The sequence below is a fragment of the Oncorhynchus mykiss genome, chromosome 20 (assembly GCF_057628025.1).
Source record: "Oncorhynchus mykiss isolate SJ-2025 chromosome 20, ASM5762802v1, whole genome shotgun sequence".
NCBI classification, from domain to species: Eukaryota; Metazoa; Chordata; class Actinopteri; order Salmoniformes; family Salmonidae; genus Oncorhynchus; species Oncorhynchus mykiss.
Genome location: NC_143041.1, coordinates 30,184,638 through 30,207,726, shown reverse-complemented (window position 1 = coordinate 30,207,726; position 23,089 = coordinate 30,184,638). Strand labels below are relative to the sequence as shown.

Below are 23,089 nucleotides of genomic sequence, written 5' to 3'. Positions count from 1 at the left end.
TGTGACCGTTTCCTGGACACAAATTAAGCCTAAGAGAATGACAAACTAAATTGCTCTCATGGAGGGCTGGATTGAGTTGTGAGGATGACCATACAATCTGTTTTCACCATGAGCAAAAGGTATTGGTTTTCTACCCAAAGTTGCAAAAAAATGATGTGATCCATTTTTAATGAACACAGGAAACTGCAATATGTATAAAAGTAACAGGAAGAGCGTCATCTAGTGGGCACATTCCACACTAATTTATGGTAAATATTGCAAGCGACTTATCACTTCAATGGCTAATTTCTCTGAATAGGGAGAAAAAAAACATCACCAGATTCACAGGGAATACATAAAAAATATGAAGAAACAATACAACAAGCAGCAGCTCCATTGGACTTGTCAACATAGAGAACCGATACTATATGCTGGGGTGGGCTTGGCGTGGGGGTCCATGGGTGGCTTTTGATCATTTTTGGGGATACCTTGTGTCTTATTGTTAGTGAGAATGAAGGTCCAAATCGGATGTTAGGTACTATATTGTAGATTATATGAATCCTATAAATTAAAATGGCCAATTTGGGTACAATCAATTGGCTTAATTTCTCAGAAATCAAATTATATTTCACCAAATGTTTTTAGAAATGCTAATCTTATTTATTTTATGTACAACAATGTATTTGGAATAATCTGAGATGGTGGGTGTCAATTCTCTTGTACTTTTTGAGGTAGAATGACTTGTTCATTATGATATCAGTTTGACATTCATGGCACTGGTGATGTGATTTAGGCCAGTAGGACGTAGTCTCTCCCTCCGAGCATTCTGTTTTACAGGAAGAGACTAGGAGAACAGGAAGTGATTAAGTTGTCAGGTGGTCATGTTTTTGTGCCAATCAGATTTAAAGAGCTGATTTGATACTCCATTACTTTAAACAGATTTGAACTGCTCCGGCTCTCTTTACCTGCACCTACACAAACGTGTGTTCACACACACAGTAGAATGGAATGGCATAATTGTTTAAAGCCGTGGACCCATGTTTGGAGCATATGGGACTGTGTGGTTGTAGGGAAGTAATGACAAGGGGCTGAGAGGAGAGGGCTGGTAGTGATGTGATCCAGATGATCCAACTTAAAAGGCAGAGAGGAGGAAGGCTAATAGAGGGGGGACGCTGTGAAATGACGACACACACTGTCAGCACACAGTGGGCTCACTGAGTAGCTAGAATAGGACACCCACATCAAACCAGGGCTCCACGGAGGACCAGCACAAAGTCAAACCAGTCAGCTCATTCAGAAATCAATTGAGAATACCTCATCTATTTCAATTCTAGAATTTGAATTTAAGTAGTAAGCAGGATACAGAATTGCAATTAGTTTTAATGAAAGGAAATATAGTTGCATTCAATAAAATTCAAATGCCTCTTCTAATCTATATTAGGTGTAGTCATACTTTTGGTCATGTAGTGTACAGTTGAAGTCGGAGGTTTACATACAAATTAGCCAAATATATTTAAAATCAGTTTTTCACAATTCCTGACATTTAAACCTAGTAAAAATTCCCTGTCTTAGGTCAGTTATGATTACCACTTTATTTTAAGAATAACTACTATTAAAATAATAGTAGTGATTTATTTTAGCTTTATTTCTTTCATCACATTCCCACTGGGTCAGAAGTTAACATACACTCAATTAGTATTTGGTAGCATTGCCTTTAAATTGTTTAACTTGGGTCAAACGTTTCGTGTAGCCTTCCACAAGCTTCCCACAATAAGTTGGGTGAATTTTAACCCATTCCTCCTGACAAATCAAAATCAAATCAAATGTATTTATATAGCCCTTCGTACATCAGCTGATATCTCAAAGTGCTGTACAGAAACCCAGCCTAAAACCCCAAACAGCAAGCAATGCAGGTGTCGAAGCACGGTGGCTAGGAAAAACTCCCTAGAAAGGCCAAAACCTAGGAAGAAACCTAGAGAGGAACCAGGCTATGTGGGGTGGCCAGTCCTCTTCTGGCTGTGCCGGGTGGAGATTATAACAGAACATGGTCAAGATGTTCAAATGTTCATAAATGACCAGCATGGTCGAATAATAATAAGGCAGAACAGTTGAAACTGGAGCAGCAGCACAGTCAAGTGGACTGGGGACAGCAAGGAGTCATCATGTCAGGTATTCCTGGGGCATGGTCCTAGGGCTCAGGTCCTCCGAGAGAGAGAAAGAAAGAGAATTAGAGAGAGCATAGGTTTGTAGGCCTCCTCACTCGCACACACTTTTCAGTTCTTCCCACAAATTTTCTATAGGATTGAGGTCAGGGCTTTGTGATGTCCACTCCAATACCTTGACTTTGTTGTCCTTCTTATGGGCAGGTGGGACGGTATCGTCCCACCTGGCCAACATCCAGTGAAATTGCAGAGCGCGAAATTCAAACGACAGTATTATAAATATTTAACTTTCATACAATCACAAGTGTAATGCTTCAAAATAAAACTTAACTTCTTGTTAATCCAGCCGCTGTGTCAGATTTCAAAAAGGCTTTACGGCGAAAGCAAACCATGCGATTATCTGAGGACAGCGCCCCGCGTACAAATACATGAAAAACATATTTGAACCAGGCAGGTGCAACACGAAAGTCAGAAATAGCGATATAAAAAATACCTTACCTTTGATGATCTTCTTCTGTTGGCTCTTCAAATGGTCCCAGTTACGTCACAAATGGTCCTTTTGTTCGATAATGTCCTTCTTTATATCCATAAGAACTCAGTTTAGCTGGCGCGCTTCAGTCAATAATCCATCCAGATTCCCTCCGTCGAAATGCATACAAAATGAATCCCAAACGTTACTAATAAACTTTTCCAAACAAGTCAAACAACGTTTATAATCAAACCTTAGGTACCCTAATACGTAAATAAACTATCAAATTTTAGATGGAGAATCGTTATTGTCTTTACCGGAGAAAAATACCAAAGAACGCGCTCTCTTTCACGCGCTTGGAAACACTACAGCCAAAATGGGAGCCACCTAGAAAAACTACAATTTCTGGCTTATTTTTTTCCAAAAACAGCCTGAAACTTTCTAAAACTGTTGACATCTAGTGGAAGTCCTCGGGGTTTCGCCTGCCATATCAGTACTGTATACTCAGACAATTTTAACAGTTTTAGAAACTTCAGAGTGTTTTCTATCCAAATCTACCAATTATATGCATATCCTAGCTACTGGGCCTGATTAATTAACAGTCAGTTTACTTTGGGCACGCTTTTCATACGGACATCAAAATACTGCCCCCTACCCAAGAGAGGTTAAGCCATTTTGCCACAACTTTGGAAGTGTGCTTGGGATCATTGTCCATTTGGAAGAGCCATTTGCGACCAAGCTTTAACTTCCTGACTGATGTCTTGAGATGTTGCTTCAATATATCCAGGGAAATTTTCCTTGCTCATGATGCCATTTATTTTGTGAAGTGCACCAGTACTTCCTGCAGTAAAAGCACCCCCACAACATGATGCTGCCACCCTCGTGCTTCACGGTTGGGATGGTATTCTTTGGCTTGCAAGCCTCCCCCTTTTTCCCCCAGTTCTATTTTGTTTCATCAGACCAGAGGATATTTCTCCAAAAAGTACGATCTTTCTCCCCATGTGCAGTTACAAACCGTAGTCTGGCTTTTTTATGGCGGTTTTGGACCCGTGGCTACTTCCTTTCAGGTTATGTCAATATAGGACTCGTTTTACTGTGGATATCGATACTTTTGGCCATGTTTCTTCCAGCATCTTCAAGGTCCTTTGCTGTTCTGGGATTGATTTGCATTTTTCGCACCAATGTACATTCATCTCTAGGAGACAGAAAGCGTTTCCTTCCTGAGCGGTATGACCGCTGCGTGGTCCCATGGTGTTTATACGTGCATACTATTGTTTGTACAGATGAACGTGGTACCTTCAGACGTTTGGAAATTGCTCCCAAGGATGAACCAGACTTGTGGAGGTCTACAATTGTTTTTCTGAGGTCTTGGCTGATTTTTATTTATTTTTTTCTCCCATGATATCAAGCTACGAGGCACTGAGTTGAAGGTAGACCTTGAAATATATCCACAGGTACACCGGCAATGGGCTCAAATGATGTCAATTGGCCTATCAGAAGCTTCTGAAGCCATGACATCATTTTCTGGAATTTTCCAAGCTGTTTAAAGGCACAGTCAATTTAGTGTATGTAAACTTCTGACCCACTGGAATTGAGATTATGTGAAATAATCTCTGTAAAAAATTGCTGGAAAAATGACTTGTCATGCACAAAGTAGATGTCCTAACCGACTTGCCAAGACAATAATTTGTTAACAAGAAATTTGTGGAGTGGTTGAAAAACGAGTTTTAATGACTCCAACCTGAGTGCATGTAAACTTCTGACTTCAACTGTATATTTGTATGTGGACAGCTGCTCGTCGAACATCTAATTCCAAAATCATGGACGTTACTGTAGTTTTTTCCCCCCATTTGCTGTTTTTACACCCTACATTCTTCAGGGAAGGCTTTCCACTAGATGTTGGAACATTGCTGCTGGGGCTTGGCTTCCATTCACCCACGAGCATTAGTGAGGTCTGGCACTGATGTTGGGAGATGAGGCCAGGCTCGCAGTCGGCATTCCAATTAATCCCAAAGGTGTTTATGGGGTTGAGGTCAGGGCTCTGTGCAGGCCAGTCAAGTTCTTCCACACCAATCTCGACAAACCATTTCTGTATGGACCTCGCTTTGTGCACGGGGGAATTGTCATGCTGAAACAGGAAAGGGTATTCCCCAAACTGTTGCCACAAAGATGGAAGCACAGAATCAGCTAGAATGTCATTGTATGCTGTAGCGTTAAGATGTCCCTTCACTGGAACGAAGAGGTCTAGCCCTAGCCATGGAAAAACAGCCCCAGGCGATTATTTCTCCTCCACCAAACGTTACAGTTTGCACTGCATTTGAGCAGGTAGCATTCTCCTGCTATGCGCCAAACTCAGAATCGTCCATCGGACTGCCAGATGGTGAAGCATGATTCATGATGGCTTTTGTGTGGCTGCTCAGCCACGGAAACCCTTTTCATGAAGCTCCCGACTGACTGTTCTTGTGCTGACGTTGCTTCCAGAGGCAGTTTGGAACACTGTAGTGAGTGTTGCAACCGACAACAGACGATTTTTACACCATACAAGCTTCAGCACTCTGTTCCCGTTTTGTCATCTTGTGTGGCCTACCACTTTGCGGCTGAGCGGTTGTTGCTCCTAGACGTTTCCACTTCACAGTAACAGCACTTTCAGTTGACGGGGCAACTCTAGCACGGCAGAAATTTGACAAACTGACTTGATGGAAAAGTGGCATCCTATGATGGTACCATGTTGAAAGTCACTAGCCCCTTCAGTAAGGCCATTCTGCTGTCAATGTTTGTCTATGGAGATTGCATGGCTGTGTGCTCGATTTGAAACACCTGTTTGCAACGGGTGTGGTTGAAATATATACTTTTTTAATATATAGTGTATCTTGTACATAATACATCAAACATGTTGCTATATATAAACTCAGCAAAAAAGAAACGTCCTCTCACTGTCAACGGTTTGTTTTCAGCAAACTTAACATGTGTAAATATTTGTATGAACATAAGATTCAACAACTGAGACATAAACTGAACAAGTTCAGTTTGTCTAACGTGACTAACAGAAATAATGTGTCCCTGAACAAAGGGGGGGGGGGTGTCAAAATCAAAAGTAACAGTTTGTTTCTGGTGTGGCCACCAGCTGCGTTAAGTACGGCAGTGTGTCTCCTCCTCATGGACTGCACCAGATTTGCCAGTTCTTGCTGTGAGATGTTACCCCACTCTTCCACCAAGGCACCTGCAAGTTCCCGTATATTTCTGGGGGGAATGGCCCTACCCCTCACCCTCCGATCCAACGGGTCCCAGACGTGCTCAACGGGATTGAGATCCGGGCTCTTTGCTGGCCATGGTAGAACGCTGACATTCCTGTCTTGCTGGAAATCACGCACAGAACGAGCAGTATAGCTGGTGGCATTGTCATGCTGGAGGGTCATGTCAGGTGTCAGGATGAGCCTGCAGGAAGGGTACCACATGAAGGAGGAGGATGTCTTCCCTATAACGCACAGCATTGAGATTGCCTGCAATGACAATAAGCTCAGTCCCATGATGCTGTGACACACCGCCCCAGACCATGATGGACCCTCCACCTTAAAATCTATCCAACTCCAGAGTACAGGTCTCGGTGTAAAGCTCATTCCTTTGACGATAAACGCGAATCCGACCATCAGCCCTGGTGAGACAAAACCTCAACTCATCAGTGAAGAGCACTTTTTGCCAGTCCTGTCTGGTCCAGCGACGGTGGGTTTGTGCCCATAGGCAAAGTTGTTGCCGGTGATGTCTGGTGTTGGACCTGCCTTACAACAGGCCTACAAGCCCTCAGTCCAGCCTCTTTCAGCCTATTGCGCACAGTCTGAGCACTGATGGAGGGATTGTGCATTCCTGGTGTAACTCGGGCAGTTGTTGTTGTTGTACCTGTCCCCCAGTTATGATGTGCGGATGTACCGATCCTGTGCAGGTGTTACACGTGATCTGCTGCTGCGAGGACGATCAGCTATCCGTCCTGTCTCCCTGTAGCGCTGTCTTAGGTGTCTCACAGTACAGACATTGCAATTTTTCCCTGGCCACATCTGCAGTCCTCTTGCCTCCTTGCAGCATGCCTAAGGCACGTTCACACAGATGAGCAGGGACCCTGGGTATCTTTCTTTTGGTGTTTTTCAGAGTCAGTAGAAAGGCCTCTTTAGTGTCCTAAGTTTTCATAACTGTGACCTTAATTGCCTACCATCTGTAAGCTATTAGTGTCATGGAAACTGTGTTTACAGATCTTCATTGTAAAGAGGTTAAAGTTATGTGGAGTTTTATGAATTTTCTTTGAAAGACTGGGTCCTGAAAAAATAATGTTTATTTTTCTGCTGGGTTCATGTAGAGGTCCTGGGCTGGTGTGGGTACACGTCGTTTGCATTTCTGAGGCCGATTGGACGTACTGCTAAAATATCTAAAACAACGTTGGAAGTGGCTTATTGTAGAGAAATAAACGTTAAATTATCTGGCAACAGCTCTGGTGGACATTCCTGCATTCAGCATGCCAATTGCACGCTCCCTCAACACTTGAGACATCTGTGGCATTGTGTTGTTTGACAAAACTGCACATTTTAGTGGCCTTTTATTGTCCTCAGTACAAGGTGCAGAATTTGAGAGAAATAAGCTTTTTGTGCATATGGAAAATGTATGGAATCTTTCAGCTCATGAAACATGGGACCAACACTTTACGTGTTGCGTTTATATTTTTGTTCAGTGTATATCCTTTATAAAGACGACAGTAAATACAAAACTTGTTTATTTTGCCTTGGACACATATTTAAGTTGTACCTGTCTGTGGCAGTGGATAAGCAGTATGTAGAAGTGTTTGTACTAAACCACCACAAGGGGTGGCTTGTTGAAGGAATTTAACAAGCTCACAAATAAGTATTGAAATGCACTAACATGCTTTTCATAATGTCACCACTAGATGTCAGTATCAGCATTTGTCTTGAGTAGATTTACTACAGTGTTTACAACAAAGGTCATGTAAACAAACACTTTATGGCAACCATTCAACTCAGTGGAAAATCTGTCTCCCTCCAGCAGGTGGCGTTTTTTGTTTCACCCACCACGCAAGGAGTTTTTGTATGGAGGTCAATGAGTGTTGAATTTGGTCCAAAAAATGAATGGCTTATTTGCTACGTATGGTTGATTTGATCAAATATAAGTTTTGTTACGCTTAAGTTGTTACGAGTGTACTGATATAACTAGTGTACGTGACATCCCGGCAAAAAAAAATATATTGTTGTCTCGATGGCTATGCATATTATTGGCATGAGGCTAGTAGCATACCATCTCTCTCCATTGAATACAGGCGTTTGACGTCAACAACCCTCATCAAATATTCAAAAAATGGTAACAATAATGAGATGTATCCACCAATCCAAAGAAAGGATAGGTGGGAGCTAGCCCGCCCACCGTACCGCTTTGTGGACAGCGACACCCATTGTTAGGGCAGAGAGACAAATATCTTGTCAGTCTATCCATAACATAGTCTTTGGTTATAACAAGCAAAAGCTAGCTGGTCATTACGACAATTTTGTCTTACAGGAACCATATCTATTTTACACTGTTATTCAATACAAAAGGTATTGGCTATACATTTCAATTGCAAATGGAATGCGTTGATGGCAGAACATTTATGCAGGCAAATGCTTGCCGCACTGGTTTGTCACACATTCTGATTTAGCTAGTGCACATGGCCTGAAGGATAGATCTGCGCCAACTGTCTTGCTTTTTGATTATTTCATATTTCGGAAAACTAACAAAATAAGCCCCACTAGCTAAGGTATTAGGCCCAGACACTAACAGTTTTCACTTTGGCGCCTGTCCAGTTTTGGCACATAAGTAGCACCGATTGCTAACTAGCTAAGTTAACCTCCTTGCCGGCTAGCTAGCCAGCTAATGTTAACCAAGTGAGAATGTGATGAGGACAGGGCTGCTTGCTTGGTGATGTTTACTTTTGATTATTTACATATTCTAATATGTTGGCTGTGGCAAGCTACTCACCATGCCTACGTTCTTTCACGTTGTGACCTCGGGCTGAATGATGTTCAATGAACAGCTCGTAGAGTGCCCTCTTCAGGCTACCATTGAAAATGTCAAAAATTGACCGTCATTTGTTTATTCTATGTATATAATATAGGCGCTTTATCTGTGGAATAAAGGCCGATACAAGTGTGTCTGTGAAAAGATCAACCGATTTTTATCGGTCGGGCTCGAAGTGATTTATTCTTTGGTAACTGGAAGTCATAGAAACTCATGTTCTATGACTGACTGAGTGGAATTAAATTATACTTCCTGTCACTCAAACACAAATTACAATTCTACATCCTGTGGGATTGTGGCCAATTTTGAATTTCAATTAATGAGTTGAATTGTAGTGAATAAATAAAAAAATCTGAATTGACCCCAACCCTGCTCCAAACGCTAGGGCTGTATTCCAGGATACACTCCTCTCTTCTGCACTCCTGGTATTTTTGCACACAGGCCTGTAGGGAAGGGGGAGCAAAGCAGAGGTACAGTTATGTGGGTGTCAGAGTTTTATGTGCAGGTCAGAATGACGTCGTTATTGGAAACTGAAACGATTGTGATTTTATGTGACCAACGAGCAGTCCTGCATGTGAGCTCTTGGTCTGCACGAGGGACAGTTCTGCATGTGAGCTCTTGGTCTGCACGAGGGACAGTTCTGCATGTGAGCTCTCGGTCTGCACGAGGGACAGTTCTGCATGTGAGCTCTCGGTCTGCACGAGGGACAGTCCTGCATGTGAGCTCTTGGTCTGCACGAGGGACAGTTCTGCATGTGAGCTCTCGGTCTGCACGAGGGACAGTTCTGCATGACGAGGGACAGTTCTGCATGTGAGCTCTCGGTCTGCACGAGGGACAGTTCTGCATGTGAGCTCTTGGTCTGCACGAGGGACAGTCCTGCATGTGAGCTCTTGGTCTGCACGAGGGACAGTCCTGCATGTGAGCTCTTGGTCTGCACGAGGGACAGTCCTGCATGTGAGCTCTTGGTCTGCACGAGGGACAGTCCTGCATGTGAGCTCTTGGTCTGCACGAGGGACAGTCCTGCATGTGAGCTCTTGGTCTGCACGAGGGACAGTTCTGCATGTGAGCTCTCGGTCTGCACGAGGGACAGTTCTGCATGACGAGGGACAGTTCTGCATGTGAGCTCTCGGTCTGCACGAGGGACAGTTCTGCATGTGAGCTCTTGGTCTGCACGACGGACAGTCCTGCATGTGAGCTCTTGGTCTGCACGAGGGACAGTTCTGCATGTGAGCTCTCGGTCTGCACGAGGGACAGTCCTGCATGTGAGCTCTTGGTCTGCACGAGGGACAGTCCTGCATGTGAGCTCTCGGTCTGCACGAGGGACAGTTCTGCTCTCGCCCTGGCTGCCGCTCCAACTGCAATACAGACCTCTCTTCTCCCTCTCTCTCGCGGCCCCTGACCCCCTGACGCGTTTCCTGACCCAGGAAATAGAATTAACACCTCAGCCTGAGTCCTGGGTCCCATAGCCGCAGCCACAGCTGTTCCCAACCCAGGCCAGCCCGTCATCAGCCCCAGCACAGCAGACTTCAGCTCAAGAGGGAAGGGGAAGACTGACTTTATATGGAGCTTAGCTTATCCCACCACTAACTTTATCCCTTTGGGTGGCTGTGAGCTTATGTTACACAACCTGCCACTGAAACAAAATGAAATGCATCAATTATCAACCCCACACTCTGTATGAAGCCTAGGCCTGACCAGTTGCCCACCTGTTTCAAGCGTATATCGTAGTCCACAGACACTGAGACGTGATAGTCCAGCATCCCATTGTGACATAGCTACGCGGCTCTGAGAACACCATCCGCGGGGGCTGAGGATACGAAGTCTGACCGTGCACCTCGCCATAATTCCCAGCCAACGCGGTTCCGGGACGCGTCCTCTATTTATTTGAATGTGTTAACAGTTGGAGAAATTGCTTAAGCTGCACGGAGAATTCAAAAAGTATGAAGGCCAACGGTCCAGTATTCTAAAACACTGCTATGCGTACGCTACAAGTTTTGTTGAGGGCCTCGTTACACCTACCTGCTAGACTGGTCATGAAGTAGTCAGGAATGTTTTAGTCATATCTGTAGTACAAGTGATTCTTTTGAGGAACAATTCAGTGTGCCTTCCCCTTTTATAACGTATTTCGTAGGCAGACACAGAACACGGGTGAATCCTGCAAGTTGCTATGCAACCTCTCATCTATCCAAAAAGGTTTTCCTTTCCTGAGAAAGCAGCATATCAGGTCAAGACGATCCATTCCTTTAGGTCTCCAGAGGGGACACACCGACAGGCCAAGCTGACAGACTTCCCTGTCATAGATAATGCAAAGAAGTGTCCCCCCCCCCCCCCCCCCCCCGCTTTGCAACTAAAGTGGTATGACCCAACTCTCCGAAGGCCTCTAGCGAAATATAAATGTACTCTATATGAAACGTATTACCCACCACGGGTGTTTTTAAATATAGAGGCTTTTCTATGTCAAAAGGACCGTAAATTAAGGAAGGGGGAGATGGAGGAGAGAAGTGTATTATCTGTTTATTTATTTTATTCCAGCCATATTTCAGAAGTAATGGATCTTAATATTCTCTGGTTGTCTGGACTCTGGTCTGAGTGCTCTGTCTGTTTTCATCATTAGTGTGCTGGCTCAGATTTATGTACACACACACATAGGCCTACACACATGTACACACGTACACATACTAGTTGGTTCCTGCATTTAAGCGCCCCATGTGTTTGCGTTTTAGTCACACATAGCTGATCTCTTGGGGCCACTTTGAAGCAGAGTAGATCATAAAACAGAAAAATGTTGTTTTTCACATAATCCTCCCCCTATGTACCCTAGACCCCAGCAACCTCCTCCTAACCACATCCCACCTCAGTCCCCGTTCTGCGACGTGAAGGGCCGCTGTTCTGCTCAGAGATTTGTCTTGAGCTGCTCCCCTCACGTTCTTTCACTGCAGATGTCCGACGAATACATTGCTGTGTATCTTCCCCTGTATGTTTACCACAATTTAGCCTCATTTTGGTCATGAACAATATCAGAAAACTTTTCCCTAAAAGTTTTGTAGCAAAGCCTCTCATGCTCCCATAGAAGATGATATTGGTTAAGACCAAAACTATGCCAGAGAGATAGGGTTATGAAAGTGCCACTGACCAGGTGTATGTGGTGATGGGTGACATAGCCAGGCAGTTTAGGGAATGGTGGGTTGACAGGATGAATGGTTACAAAGAAGAACTTGAAAGGCCTCTGAATATGAGCTGTATGTTCGTCCTTCCTTCCTTTCCTTCCATCCTTCCTTCCTTCCATCCTTCCTTCCTTCCTTGACTTCTCCATTAACCCATACTCTGTTCTCTCTCTCTTTCTCTCTCCACAGTACTTTGAGGTGCCCTTTGACTCCAACATGAACCGCACAAAGAACCGGCCCCTGGTCAGGGGACAGATAAGGTAAACTTACAATTGTTATCTCTATCCCAAATGGCACCCTATTCCCTATATAGTGTCCTTCTTTTGGCCAGAGTTCAATGGGCCATTGTCAAAAGGTAATGCACTACATATGGAATAGGGTGCTATTTGGGAGATGTTTTTTTGTGTCTACTTCTGTTTCTGTCTCACAACAATTTTGCATAAAATATATTTTTCACAATCATTCGACCTTTATTTCACACGGATAAAATCCCTTGACTTTGATACCTTGCTGCCATCACCAAATACATTGCCACTTCCCTTATCATGCCGTCTCCATATTGAGTAGGTTATCTGATCAAGTGTATTACCAGTGGAGAAACTGGATCCTGCCACTTGGCGTAATAACAGCTCTGTGTTATTGCATGTCTCGTGATAACGAGGGGAGTTAGGGAGCACACCTTCAATTAGACAATAGTGCTGCAGAGCACAGCAACACCACCCATATCACAGATCCATTTACACTCTTTTCCCAATTAGTTATGGTGCCAAGCCTGGGACAGGCTACAGGCTGTCTATACAGAGTAGCAGAGTACAGCCAGGAGCCAGGAAGGTTGCTGCCAATATCAGATCAGAAATAGTATGCCTGCAGGACCAACCAGTCCTCCCCTTCCACACCTGCCAGGTGTAACCTGATACTATTTATTGGCAGGCTGGGAGGAGGGTGTAGGCTACCTGTACCTGCTCTCTTTCTTTCTCTCTCTTCTCTCTCTTCTTTTTCTCTCTCCTCTCTTTCTCTCTCCTCTCTTTCTCTCTCCTCTCTTTCTCTCTCCTCTCTTTCTCACTCACTCTCGCTCTAGCCAGCAAAATAAATACAACAATGTTTTTCTTTGTTTGGCATAAGACTGTAAAAACACCAGCAAATCAGCTCCAGTTGATTTTAATTTTAGAAATCTGTTTTGAAATATTCCCACTCATAATAGAGATATGTGATTGTATACAAATCGAAGCAAGTTTTGAAATGACTATGCTTTAGTCAAATATACATGTTTAGGCTTCTTGCAGTCAATCTGTAGTATAAAATGATTTGTAATTATGTTCCGGCCCCATGACCATCCATTAAAGAAGAAAAAGGTCCCGGGGCTGAATCTAGTTGATGATCCCTGGCATAGGGAACTCCAGGGTAAATGAGAAGACTCCTACCATAACAACTGTGAGATGCTGAAGCGCTGGTGTTGAACCCTGACCTGGCCCCATCTCCTCCTGTCCACAGTGGAATCCTCATGTGATGTGTTGTTTAAAGGGACACTCCTCTTGTTGAGTTGGAGATTTAGGATGTAAACTGTTCTCCAAACAGACCCAGGGTGCTGCCGCTGCCTGGCTTTGTCCGTACATCCTGGTGTTGACGTGACTGAGGACTGTGTGTGACACACACACAACCTGTGGCCCGATGTGGACCAGCTGGATGGCTACGGCAGCATCCCAAATGGCACCCCATTTCCTACGTAGGGAATATGACCATAGCCTACGTAGTGTACTATATAGGGAATGAGGTGCCATTTGTGACGCAGACAACACTTACAGTCCCTGTCAAGCAAGCCCTCAGTATCTCACATTCTCACCCTCCATCCTTTCTCTCTCTCTCCATCCTCTCTCTCTATCCTCTCTCTCTCTCGCTCCATCCTCGCTCCACCCTCTCCATGAGGCTCCCTGGACCCAGCTCAAGCCTAGATCACAAAGTATGTCCAATAAAGAAAAGTTGATTGAAAGTGATTTTTAGTCTAGTTTAATCTGGGTCTTCTAGAAGACCGTCCTTAGACAGCTAGATGTATAGCAGAGCATACTGGTGGATGTCTTTTTGATCATCTGTTTGGACAACTTTGCAGAGCTCTCCCTCTAATCTCTTGTTGAAATCTCAATGAGATGAACTCATTCTCTATTGTGGTGTGAGGTTGAAGACATTGAGGTTGCAGCATGTGGCGATTTTGGACCTTTGGTAAGATGGATGAGAGAGAGAGAGAGAGGACTCGGCTCACCACCGTCTCCTCTAGCACATCACACTCTTGTGTGGATCTCATTTCAATTGAACACTGAGCCATTCCTTCGTGTAGCCCTCATTGATCTAAATGGAGAAGCCATGACACTCTCTTCCAGACACTTTCTTCTTGCCAGCCTGCCACCAACCACCCTCTCATCACGCTGAAGACACCCCTTCAACCCCCCAACGTATGCTCTTGTCTAAGTCCTCATTCTCTCTTCATTCTCTCACTCGAGCTTGAAGAACTTTTAGAGCACGTGTCAAACTCATTCCACGGAGGGCCGAGTGTCTGTGGGTTTTCACTCCTCCCTTGTACTTGATTGAAGAGTTAAGGTCACTAATTAGTAAAGAACTTCCCTCACCTGGTTGTTGTTTTAGGTCTTAATTGAAAGGAAAACCAAAAACCTCCTAGACACTAAGCCCTCCCTGAAATGAGTTTAGTACCCCTATTTTAGACCTGGGTGAAGAACTTGTAAACCTGGGTGAAGAACTTGTAAACCTGGGTCAAGAACTTGTCTTAGCCACCAGTTGTGGAAGGTAAGTTCCCTCTTATAGCCAACCAGCCAGCTACATGGGCTAAGTGCTGACTACCCCCCCACCCCGGCTGACAGCGTTATGACTGGGACAGTGTCCAACTGTAAACTAAGGCCAGACAACCCCCTCCCCACAGGCCGGGAGACGCAGTCCTCAATTCGACCCCCACAGAGATTACCCAAACTCAGCGCGCACACACACACACACTTACACACACCACTGCCACATAAAACAGACATAACACACTAATCACATTAATACCCCATCTCCCAAAATAAAAGCCTGTTTTCGCTTCAGAAGGCCTGCTGCGTTTGTTCAAGATTTTAATCTCCAAATCTCCTCCCTCTAATTTACAGCATATTTACTTGAACCAGCCCTGGAGTCAGTCGCTAGCTAGCTGCTTTCAATAAAAGACAGCGGGAGGAGGAGGAGGAGGAGGTCTTCATCCGGTTAAAAGCGGGAGCCTCTGTGGTTAGGGCTGAGGATGGTTTGATCTCTGGGCGTGCGTAATGCGTACAGCCTCGTAGCCACATGCTCATTGTCTTGCAGGGCCACTTTTATCCCTGACAAACGCTGATCACATGAGCTCTCCTCTAAGCCCATGTTTTCAGACTGAGTGCCGGACCGCCACTAACTGTCTCCGAGTGTGTGGCCCGGCCGTGTGGCACTTGCTGTGTGTGTGTCTTTACATGGGACTATTGTCATCTTCTCCTATAATCTCCACAAGTCCACATATCTCAATCAGAGCATGATAACAATTGTTGTTCTATTCTGTCTTTCTGTGTCTTTAAGCCAGGTGTTCAGTATTCTGTGTCTTTAAGCCAGGTGTTCAGTATTCTGTGTCTTTAAGCCAGGTGTTCGGTATTCTGTGTCTTTAAGCCAGGTGTTCAGTATTCTGTGTCTTTAAGCCAGGTGTTCAGTATTCTGTGTCTTTAAGCCAGGTGTTCAGTATTCTGTGTCTTTAAGCCAGGTGTTCAGTATTCTGTGTCTTTAAGCCAGGTGTTCAGTATTCTGTGTCTTTAAGCCAGGTGTTCAGTATTCTGTGTCTTTCAGGTGTTCAGTATTTTGAAGAAAGCTTAGCTCTCTATTGTATGCTGAATTTGTTGTTGGTGAAATAGTGTGGGGAAGTTATATTAAGAGATGTCTCTATCTCCCTCCTGATCTCTCCCTCCTTATCCTCTCTCCCTCTCCTTCCCTCCCTTTCTTCCTCCGTCGCACAGTCCACTCCATGCGGTGGGCTTTGCCCTAGTCTGTGGTGTCCCTGGTATCACTTTGTTGACCCTGGCTGTGAACCCGCTAACAGGGGCCTTGGGGGCCCTCAACATCTTCCTCTACACCTGCTGTTACACACCCCTGAAGAGGCTCAGCATCATCAACACCTGGGTGGGGGCGGTGGTGGGGGCCATTCCCCCCATCATGGGCTGGACGGCCGCTACAGGTGCTCTGGACCCAGGTACTGAACTGGAGGACACGCACCCACTGTACGCCTCTCTCTGCTGGGTCCTAGTGTCCTCTCCCACACACACAGTCATGATACTTGGTCCTATGGGTCTCCCTCACACACACACACACAGTAATGATACACCCCATCTTATGTTTCACGATGAAGCAGCCGGTGTATGACGAGCTGTTCAAACTGAATATGTTGGTAAATGGGGGATTGAGGAGAGAAAAGGATACACCATACTTGTTCTTCCAACATTGGGTCAAAGAGCAGCTGTGTTGTGTTAAAGTTCATATGTCCATATTAGACTCTGTGTAGACTCATGATAATACATTGGTGTTCATTCCTAAAGTTACATATGTTAAACTCTGATAAAGTGGTTCAAATCTGACACTTCAGAGCGATTTTATTATTTTCCAAACTAGATATCCAGCTAGTGGGAAATACACGGTTTATCACAGCCTAAATGAACCTACTGTGTGGTCACTCCCAGGAGACTTAGGAGCTAGGCTGTAGTGTAGACTAGAGGGAATTTCTGCATGTTGTATATCCATGTCTCCACTGAACTGCAGCTATTCTATAGGTTCAATTCTATTTCTACAGTTTGTCTTGTCATTCCAACACAATTAGTCTCTGCTTGACTCCGTGAGGCCTCTTTCACAACTGACATTCAACACAACAGAGTTTGTATGTATTTCACTGGGTTGACGAGGACCTCTGTGACCAGGCCTGACCCCCCCCCTCCCCCCCATTACGACCAGCCTTTTATTTACATACTCCATAACCCAGAGTCCCATGTTGCTAACACACACACAGTATTGTGTGTGTTTATGTTCGGCTAGCTGTGTGTGTGCGCGTGCGTGCACATCTCTAGTGGATGAGGAAGGCAGAGCAGAGGGGGGTCTCCTCTCTCCTCTCCAGATTGTTTGGCAGACATGTTAAGTGTTCTGTTATGGCAACTGTGAACTGTGTTGCAGCTTGTCACCGGGGTCTCTCCGTAGGGTACACACACTAGTTTACACTCACCAAGCCAAGATCTTGGGACTTGCTCTCAACAAAATGTTAATCATGAATCTATGGGGCTTTTCACGTGGGAGTGAATGTGTTTTATTCCCATTGAACTTCCGCTGGGGGTTTTCTCTTCCCTTGGTGGCCCTCTTGATTCAATGACTGCTCTCATGCTATACAATGACATTCATGCCCTTTATGTAAGAAGGACCCCCTCAGTTTCGGCTATAAGTATGACTTGGACATTGGCATTTTAACCAGGTCAATTGGGGGTCATTTAAACGTTCAAAAAATAAAGTAATAAAATAATAGAACAGAAGTAAGTCTAAAGTGACAATAGTTACCATCATCTGTCCTGTTAACTACAGGCTGCACTATAGTCCTGTTTGATCACTGTATTTGGTGAGATCGGAGAGGTTTGCAGTAAAGGTGCCTTAAGGCCCTGTTTTCCTACGGGATTTAGGCTTCTTTTGTGTTTACAAAACGCAAGAACAGCGGAGTGAAACAAAAGGAAACCCTGTATGTAACGCTCGGGTGCCTCTGCAGCGCTGCCGAGTAAGTCTTTGTGCCTCGGCGGCCGGGGCGGGTCTCCTGTTTCTCTCTCTACTGCTTCTTGCTCTCTGGTGGAACGTTTACAACGCCACACCGTACACGTGGCCCCGGGCTGTTTGTTGCCCCCACACACACACAGGATGTGCAAGGCGAGCTGATGAATTGGTCTCTTTCGCTCTGTTTAACCACAGGTCTGAGAGGAACAGAACAGACAGAATGACTGGGGGTATTCCTCCTCTCTGACTCTAGTGTCTACAACATTCATGTTCTCGTTTTCAGTTACCCATTCACTCTCTCACCTCACAACATCTCCTGTATCGTCTACAGAGGCTGTGTCATAGGGGTCAGGGCAGTGAAATGTCCAGGAAGGATTAGTTGATTGAAAAAAGACGTAGATTCAGTCAAAAAGGAATCAGTCCCTCCAGGATACTGCGTTGGCAAAAAAACAAATGTGCAAAGTCAACAGTTTCCTGCATATTATGCAACGCACTATTTTACGTCAAATCATCCCAATTCTGTGGCATACAACAGACCCATCACCGCAGCAAAACAAGAGGGTAATATGGTTCAATCAAGCCACATGTCAATGAACTTCTTCCCTCAGTGCATTTTTGTGACAAATTGGACAGAATCATTGCATATTGCTGTCCAAAATGTCAGAATTGCTGCAGCAAAATCAAGCATTTTTGCCTACAAATCCCTGCGAGAGGGACTGGGAAATTCAACACCAAGAGATTTGTGAATTCTCTATCTAGTCATTGTCAATATCTTCTCTTCTCCCTCCCCCTCTCTAGGTGCTCTGCTGCTGGGTGGCTTCCTGTACTGCTGGCAGTTTCCCCACTTCAACGCTTTGAGCTGGAACCTGCGTGAGGACTACTCCCGGGGAGGCTACCGTATGATGTCCGTCACCCACCCGGGCATGTGTAAGAGGGTGGCCCTGCGCCACAGCCTGGGTCTGATCGGTCTCTCGGCCCTGGGCCCTGTGCTGGACGTCACCACCTGGACCTTTCCTCTAGTCTCCCTGCCCATCAACCTCTACATCAGTTATCTGGCCTTCCGCTTCTACCAGAAGGGAGACCGCAGCTCCGCCCGCAAGCTCTTCTTCTGCAGTCTGTGGCACCTGCCTATGTTGTTGCTGCTGGCGCTCACCTGTAAGAAGTCCCGGACCGACAAAGAGGGCGTGGCCAAGACCTCGAGCCTAGCCCCAGCACCCCTGCCCCTCGCCGTGCAGAACTAGGATAGCCCGTTAGACCCCACCACCACATCCAACCTCCAACACACTGGCCATTACTTCTCCACCCACCCTTCGTACAAATGGAGGTATTACCTTACCATGTCTTCCTCCCTCTGCCTCTGCACCCTGAGAGAGGGGAGTACTAGGGACTGTGTGTATGTATGTCTGTGGACTTGTGGTGGTCACCAACTGCACTCTCCATGCCCTCAAGACAAGGGGACGGGGTGGAAGCAACATGGCTGAAATGGTTGATCAATGAAAACCACACATTGTGAATTCCTGAAATAACTTCAGAGTGTAAGGAATCATTTCAGTGTGTGTGTATATATGTATTTATAATGGAAGGCTGCCCTCTAGTCCCTGTCCATGTTGTATATGACTGTTGTTAATAAGAACGTTGTACAGTGTAAATTGCTCCTATGGATTCGCAATTGGGCCCCAATCTTGAATAAAACCCATGCATTGTATCAACACAAGATGAAGTCAAGAAAGAATCGAGAGTGAACTGTGATGGACATGAAGACTTGTAAGATAAATGAGACAACAGTACATTGAGTTACGTCAATATTTGTTCCATTTTTTTTTAAATAATCGATTAAGGAAATACGTTTTAAAGAAACCTAGCCACTGCACTGAAATGCAATGATAAGTTATTACTTGCCTATATGTTACTTGACTGTAACGATTGCCTATGCCTCTTGGTTTTAGCTGTTCAGCAATCTCAGTGGAGGGTATTCTTCTGTCTGCAACACACTGCTTTAACTCTACACGGTTCACCTGCACCAAAACAAAAGAGAAAAGTTAACTTGTAAACCATTTTTGTAAGACACAAAAATCATTACAAATGTTCTCTTACAATAAATGTCTTATGATTTAACCAATTTGTTTGATTTACTTTTGAGTCAGTTGATTGTCTAATTTCATTATACTGTGTCAAAAGTGTGTTGTCATTGTTATCCATATTAAAGCAAATTTAGAGGGGGTTTCATTAGTGACACCAAGTCCTTCCCACAGGGGGCGTCATTCCTATCAGTGCAGATGATGTCATTGTGCTATCTGACATAAAAGGGATGAGTCTTACACATTTGTGTAGATATTCATCACCCACACACACACACCACCACCACATGCCAGCTAGATAATTGTGTTGGCATGGGCATAAAAACTTCGGTAATGTCAAGATTCAGGTTAATCGTAGCCTCAGTAGATACATATGTCCTGTTAGTCACATGAATATTAATATCACCAACACCTATTTAGCAAAACTCAACCCACTGCTGCACCTGTCACTTAGTCCCAACACATGCTCCCCTTCCACTCTTTACCCTTAGCTTGTTTACGTTAAACATCACCCACCTCCATTAAACAATCCTGGTGTTCCAAATGGCACCCTATTCCCTATACAGTGCACTACTTTTGACCAGGACCCATTTAGGGAATGGTGTGCAATTTGGGACATATTCTCTTTACCTCCCCTTCCTTAGTTGAAGTGGGCTGTGTGATTCGTCCCAAGCATGCTGCAGAGGAACAGAACTGTAATATCCTCCGAAAGGGCTCAGAATGGATACAGTGTTCCATATCAGCACAGCTGTTACTGTATCGGCTGAAAAAACACCACCGCAACCTATGTGTGTCTGTGTGTTTCTCTGTGTCTCACTCTCTGTGTGTAGATGAAATGTCAGTTGCCAACCTTCTGAGGGCTCAGTCAGTGTGATTGCCTGCCTGTCACGTTTACAACATCCGCTCAGAGGAGGCTGTGAAAGCAGTGTGGTAGACTGGACCTCACTCGATTCCATCCACGGGGAGGCAAGGGGGTCTGCCTTGCCCCTGCGGCTCCCTCTCTTTCCCCTGCTGGGGTTTCCTCTCGCCCCTCGGTTCCTTCTGAATGGCACCCTATTCCTTAAATAGTGCACAACTGCTGACCAGTGCACTATGTAGGGAATATGGTACCATTTTGGACGTAGACACAGACCTCTACTTCGCTCTCCCTTCCTATCTCAGATGCTGTACAAACTTCATAGGCATTTAATACAGCTCTCACCTGTTGCCTCTATGACAAGTGTATAGCGACTATGACTCGTATTACCAGGCCTCCACTCTGAGATTTCTACAGTCCTGGAGCTCCCTTCGCTGATGGACCTTGTCAAACAGAAGCCTTGATTCCTCACCTGCTGTCTTGTTAACAGGTAAATGATATCATCCTATGAAGATGGCAATTGTTCCATCTTTAATAAAGTAGCCTAGTTTTATATTTGAGTAATAGTCTTAAACATAAAAGTTCTTATTTTCCTCGTGCGTGTTTTATGTCATAAATATTTCAGCGCTATTTATTCCCTTTATTTGGAATGAGGCGGGGGAAATGTATCAAAATGTGGTTTTGGTTTGAGTTCATGAACTAGAAGTATTTAATCGTAAGAATAATTCCTATATTTTATCCCAAAGTTATGTATTCATAATCATTAATTTAAAAGAAGTATCTTCTACTGGCGTCCCAAATGGCACCCTATTTAGTGCACTGCATTGGGAGTTGTGCCATTTGGAACTTAAAACTTCTATACAGCGCATTGACATGCACCCTTTAAATCACCGTCAACTGAAGGCACCAGAGTGTCAGGCAGCAGGGCCTTTGCCAGAGTCAACAACAAAGAGTGAAATATTGATAAACACGCGGAAGGAACTTTCCATCCAGACATCCACTGTGAACGCATGCTGGCTTTTATGTCCATAGTGACCCGACATCTGGGCTCTGATCTCAGAGAATTAAACGAGAAAATGGCTCACATTTCACGACAACCTAGTTGATGGATCACATAAAGACGTTGCCTAATAGTTGCCTTTTGTCTTCCACTTTACTATCGGAGGAGATCGAGGCTCTTCGTGTTCTGTACATTTCTAACGTGGATGGGGTCGATCCCTCAATGTTATTTGGTCGATCAAGTTCACTAGCCTACCGTCGGTTGCTAGGCCTGTAGTAGCGTAGTCTAAACAGGATGTAGTGGTTCCGCATGATTCAGGGGCTCTGGAATTATTCGGCTTTTTAGAATTGTATAGCCTAAATAAAAATGTGCATGTGCAAAAATATTTAAAAGATTTCTTGATTTGAATATAGTCTAGTAGGGCTAGTCTATATGGCCCAATGTTAAACACATACGAAAGAATGAACCCGAGTCAATTTAGCGTCTACAGGCTCCCATTAACAGAAGATACAGCCCTACAGAGATGCACTCCCGACTCCCGAAGGAGGACCGAGTTGATTCTTGACGGTATCATCTGGCTGACTCCCCCCGCGCTGCCTTAGTGTGTCTGGTCAGTCATGTAAAGTGGCCTACCTCTGTTGTCGTGGATTTACCTCCAATGCCTCGGTAATGTAGCATCATTTTGAAGTCACGTTTGGGCCTTTTAACAGATCCTGAGCACATTACTTGATCTTCTACGAAATGTTTTTGGGGCTTGTGAGATTGTCTCAAGACACAAAAACACTAAGTGTTGAAAAGATTTCAGTGACTCGAAAGTATGAAATTGTATAGCTAGGCTTATGCCTGTATATGTTTATAGTGGCCTGTAAATGATCTAGCATACTCATCTCTGTATCCTTTGCAATGGGATGTGTATTTGACAAAATTGTTCAGGCTAAAGTAGGTTAGGTTTATCAGTTATTTTTCAGACTAAGAAATATAACTTATACAATAAGGTTTCCAGTACCTTCGGTGCTAGGACCTCTAATTAGTGTGATTTTGGATCGAATGTAGATGTCCTTTGAAGTTAAATTGATCCATTTTAGGGTTGTCATTGACTTGATATCTGCCGTGCAAAGTTGTTAAAATATTGCTGTAATTTAGACATGTTAAGATCTTTTTAAAATATATTTTTTAACAAAGATCATGATAAAAGCCTGATATAGAATAGCCTAAAGTAGTTTATTGTCCTCGGAGAATGGGTTTAGTTTTCTTGTACCATGCATCACAGAGTTTGTAGGCTGTTGGGCGGTGCGGCGGTCTGTGGGTTACTAGGCTACACCAGTTGCCCTTGCAATTAACGAAAAAAGACTTGATTGATTGACCAAATATTTGTCTAATTGACTTATTTATGAATAAAATGTTCACAAGTTCATGGGGTAGAGTATGAGTAGTTCATATTCATGAAGAAATAACACATTATACACATAACATTCATATCCATGTGAGAGTGAAAAAGTTCTCAAATATACAAATGCGTTTCTTTCCTCATGAATAGTCAGCC

The 23,089-nt window shown here is 44.3% G+C and overlaps 1 protein-coding gene across 2 annotated transcripts in view; it reads left to right on the top strand.

The window, feature by feature from the left end:
• LOC149974562 (protoheme IX farnesyltransferase, mitochondrial-like) overlaps positions 1-19,727 on the top strand; it is a 76,136-nt gene extending 56,409 nt beyond the window's left edge. For both annotated transcript variants that reach the window (XM_090212869.1, XM_090212870.1), the window contains 3 exons: positions 12,012-12,082; positions 15,833-16,065; positions 18,411-19,727. In XM_090212869.1, the coding sequence (XP_090068995.1) occupies positions 12,012-12,082; positions 15,833-16,065; positions 18,411-18,853 (747 nt within the window). In that variant the 3' untranslated portion in view covers positions 18,854-19,727. The remainder of the gene's footprint in view (positions 1-12,011; positions 12,083-15,832; positions 16,066-18,410) is intronic.
• The last annotated feature ends 3,362 nt before the right edge of the window (positions 19,728-23,089 follow it).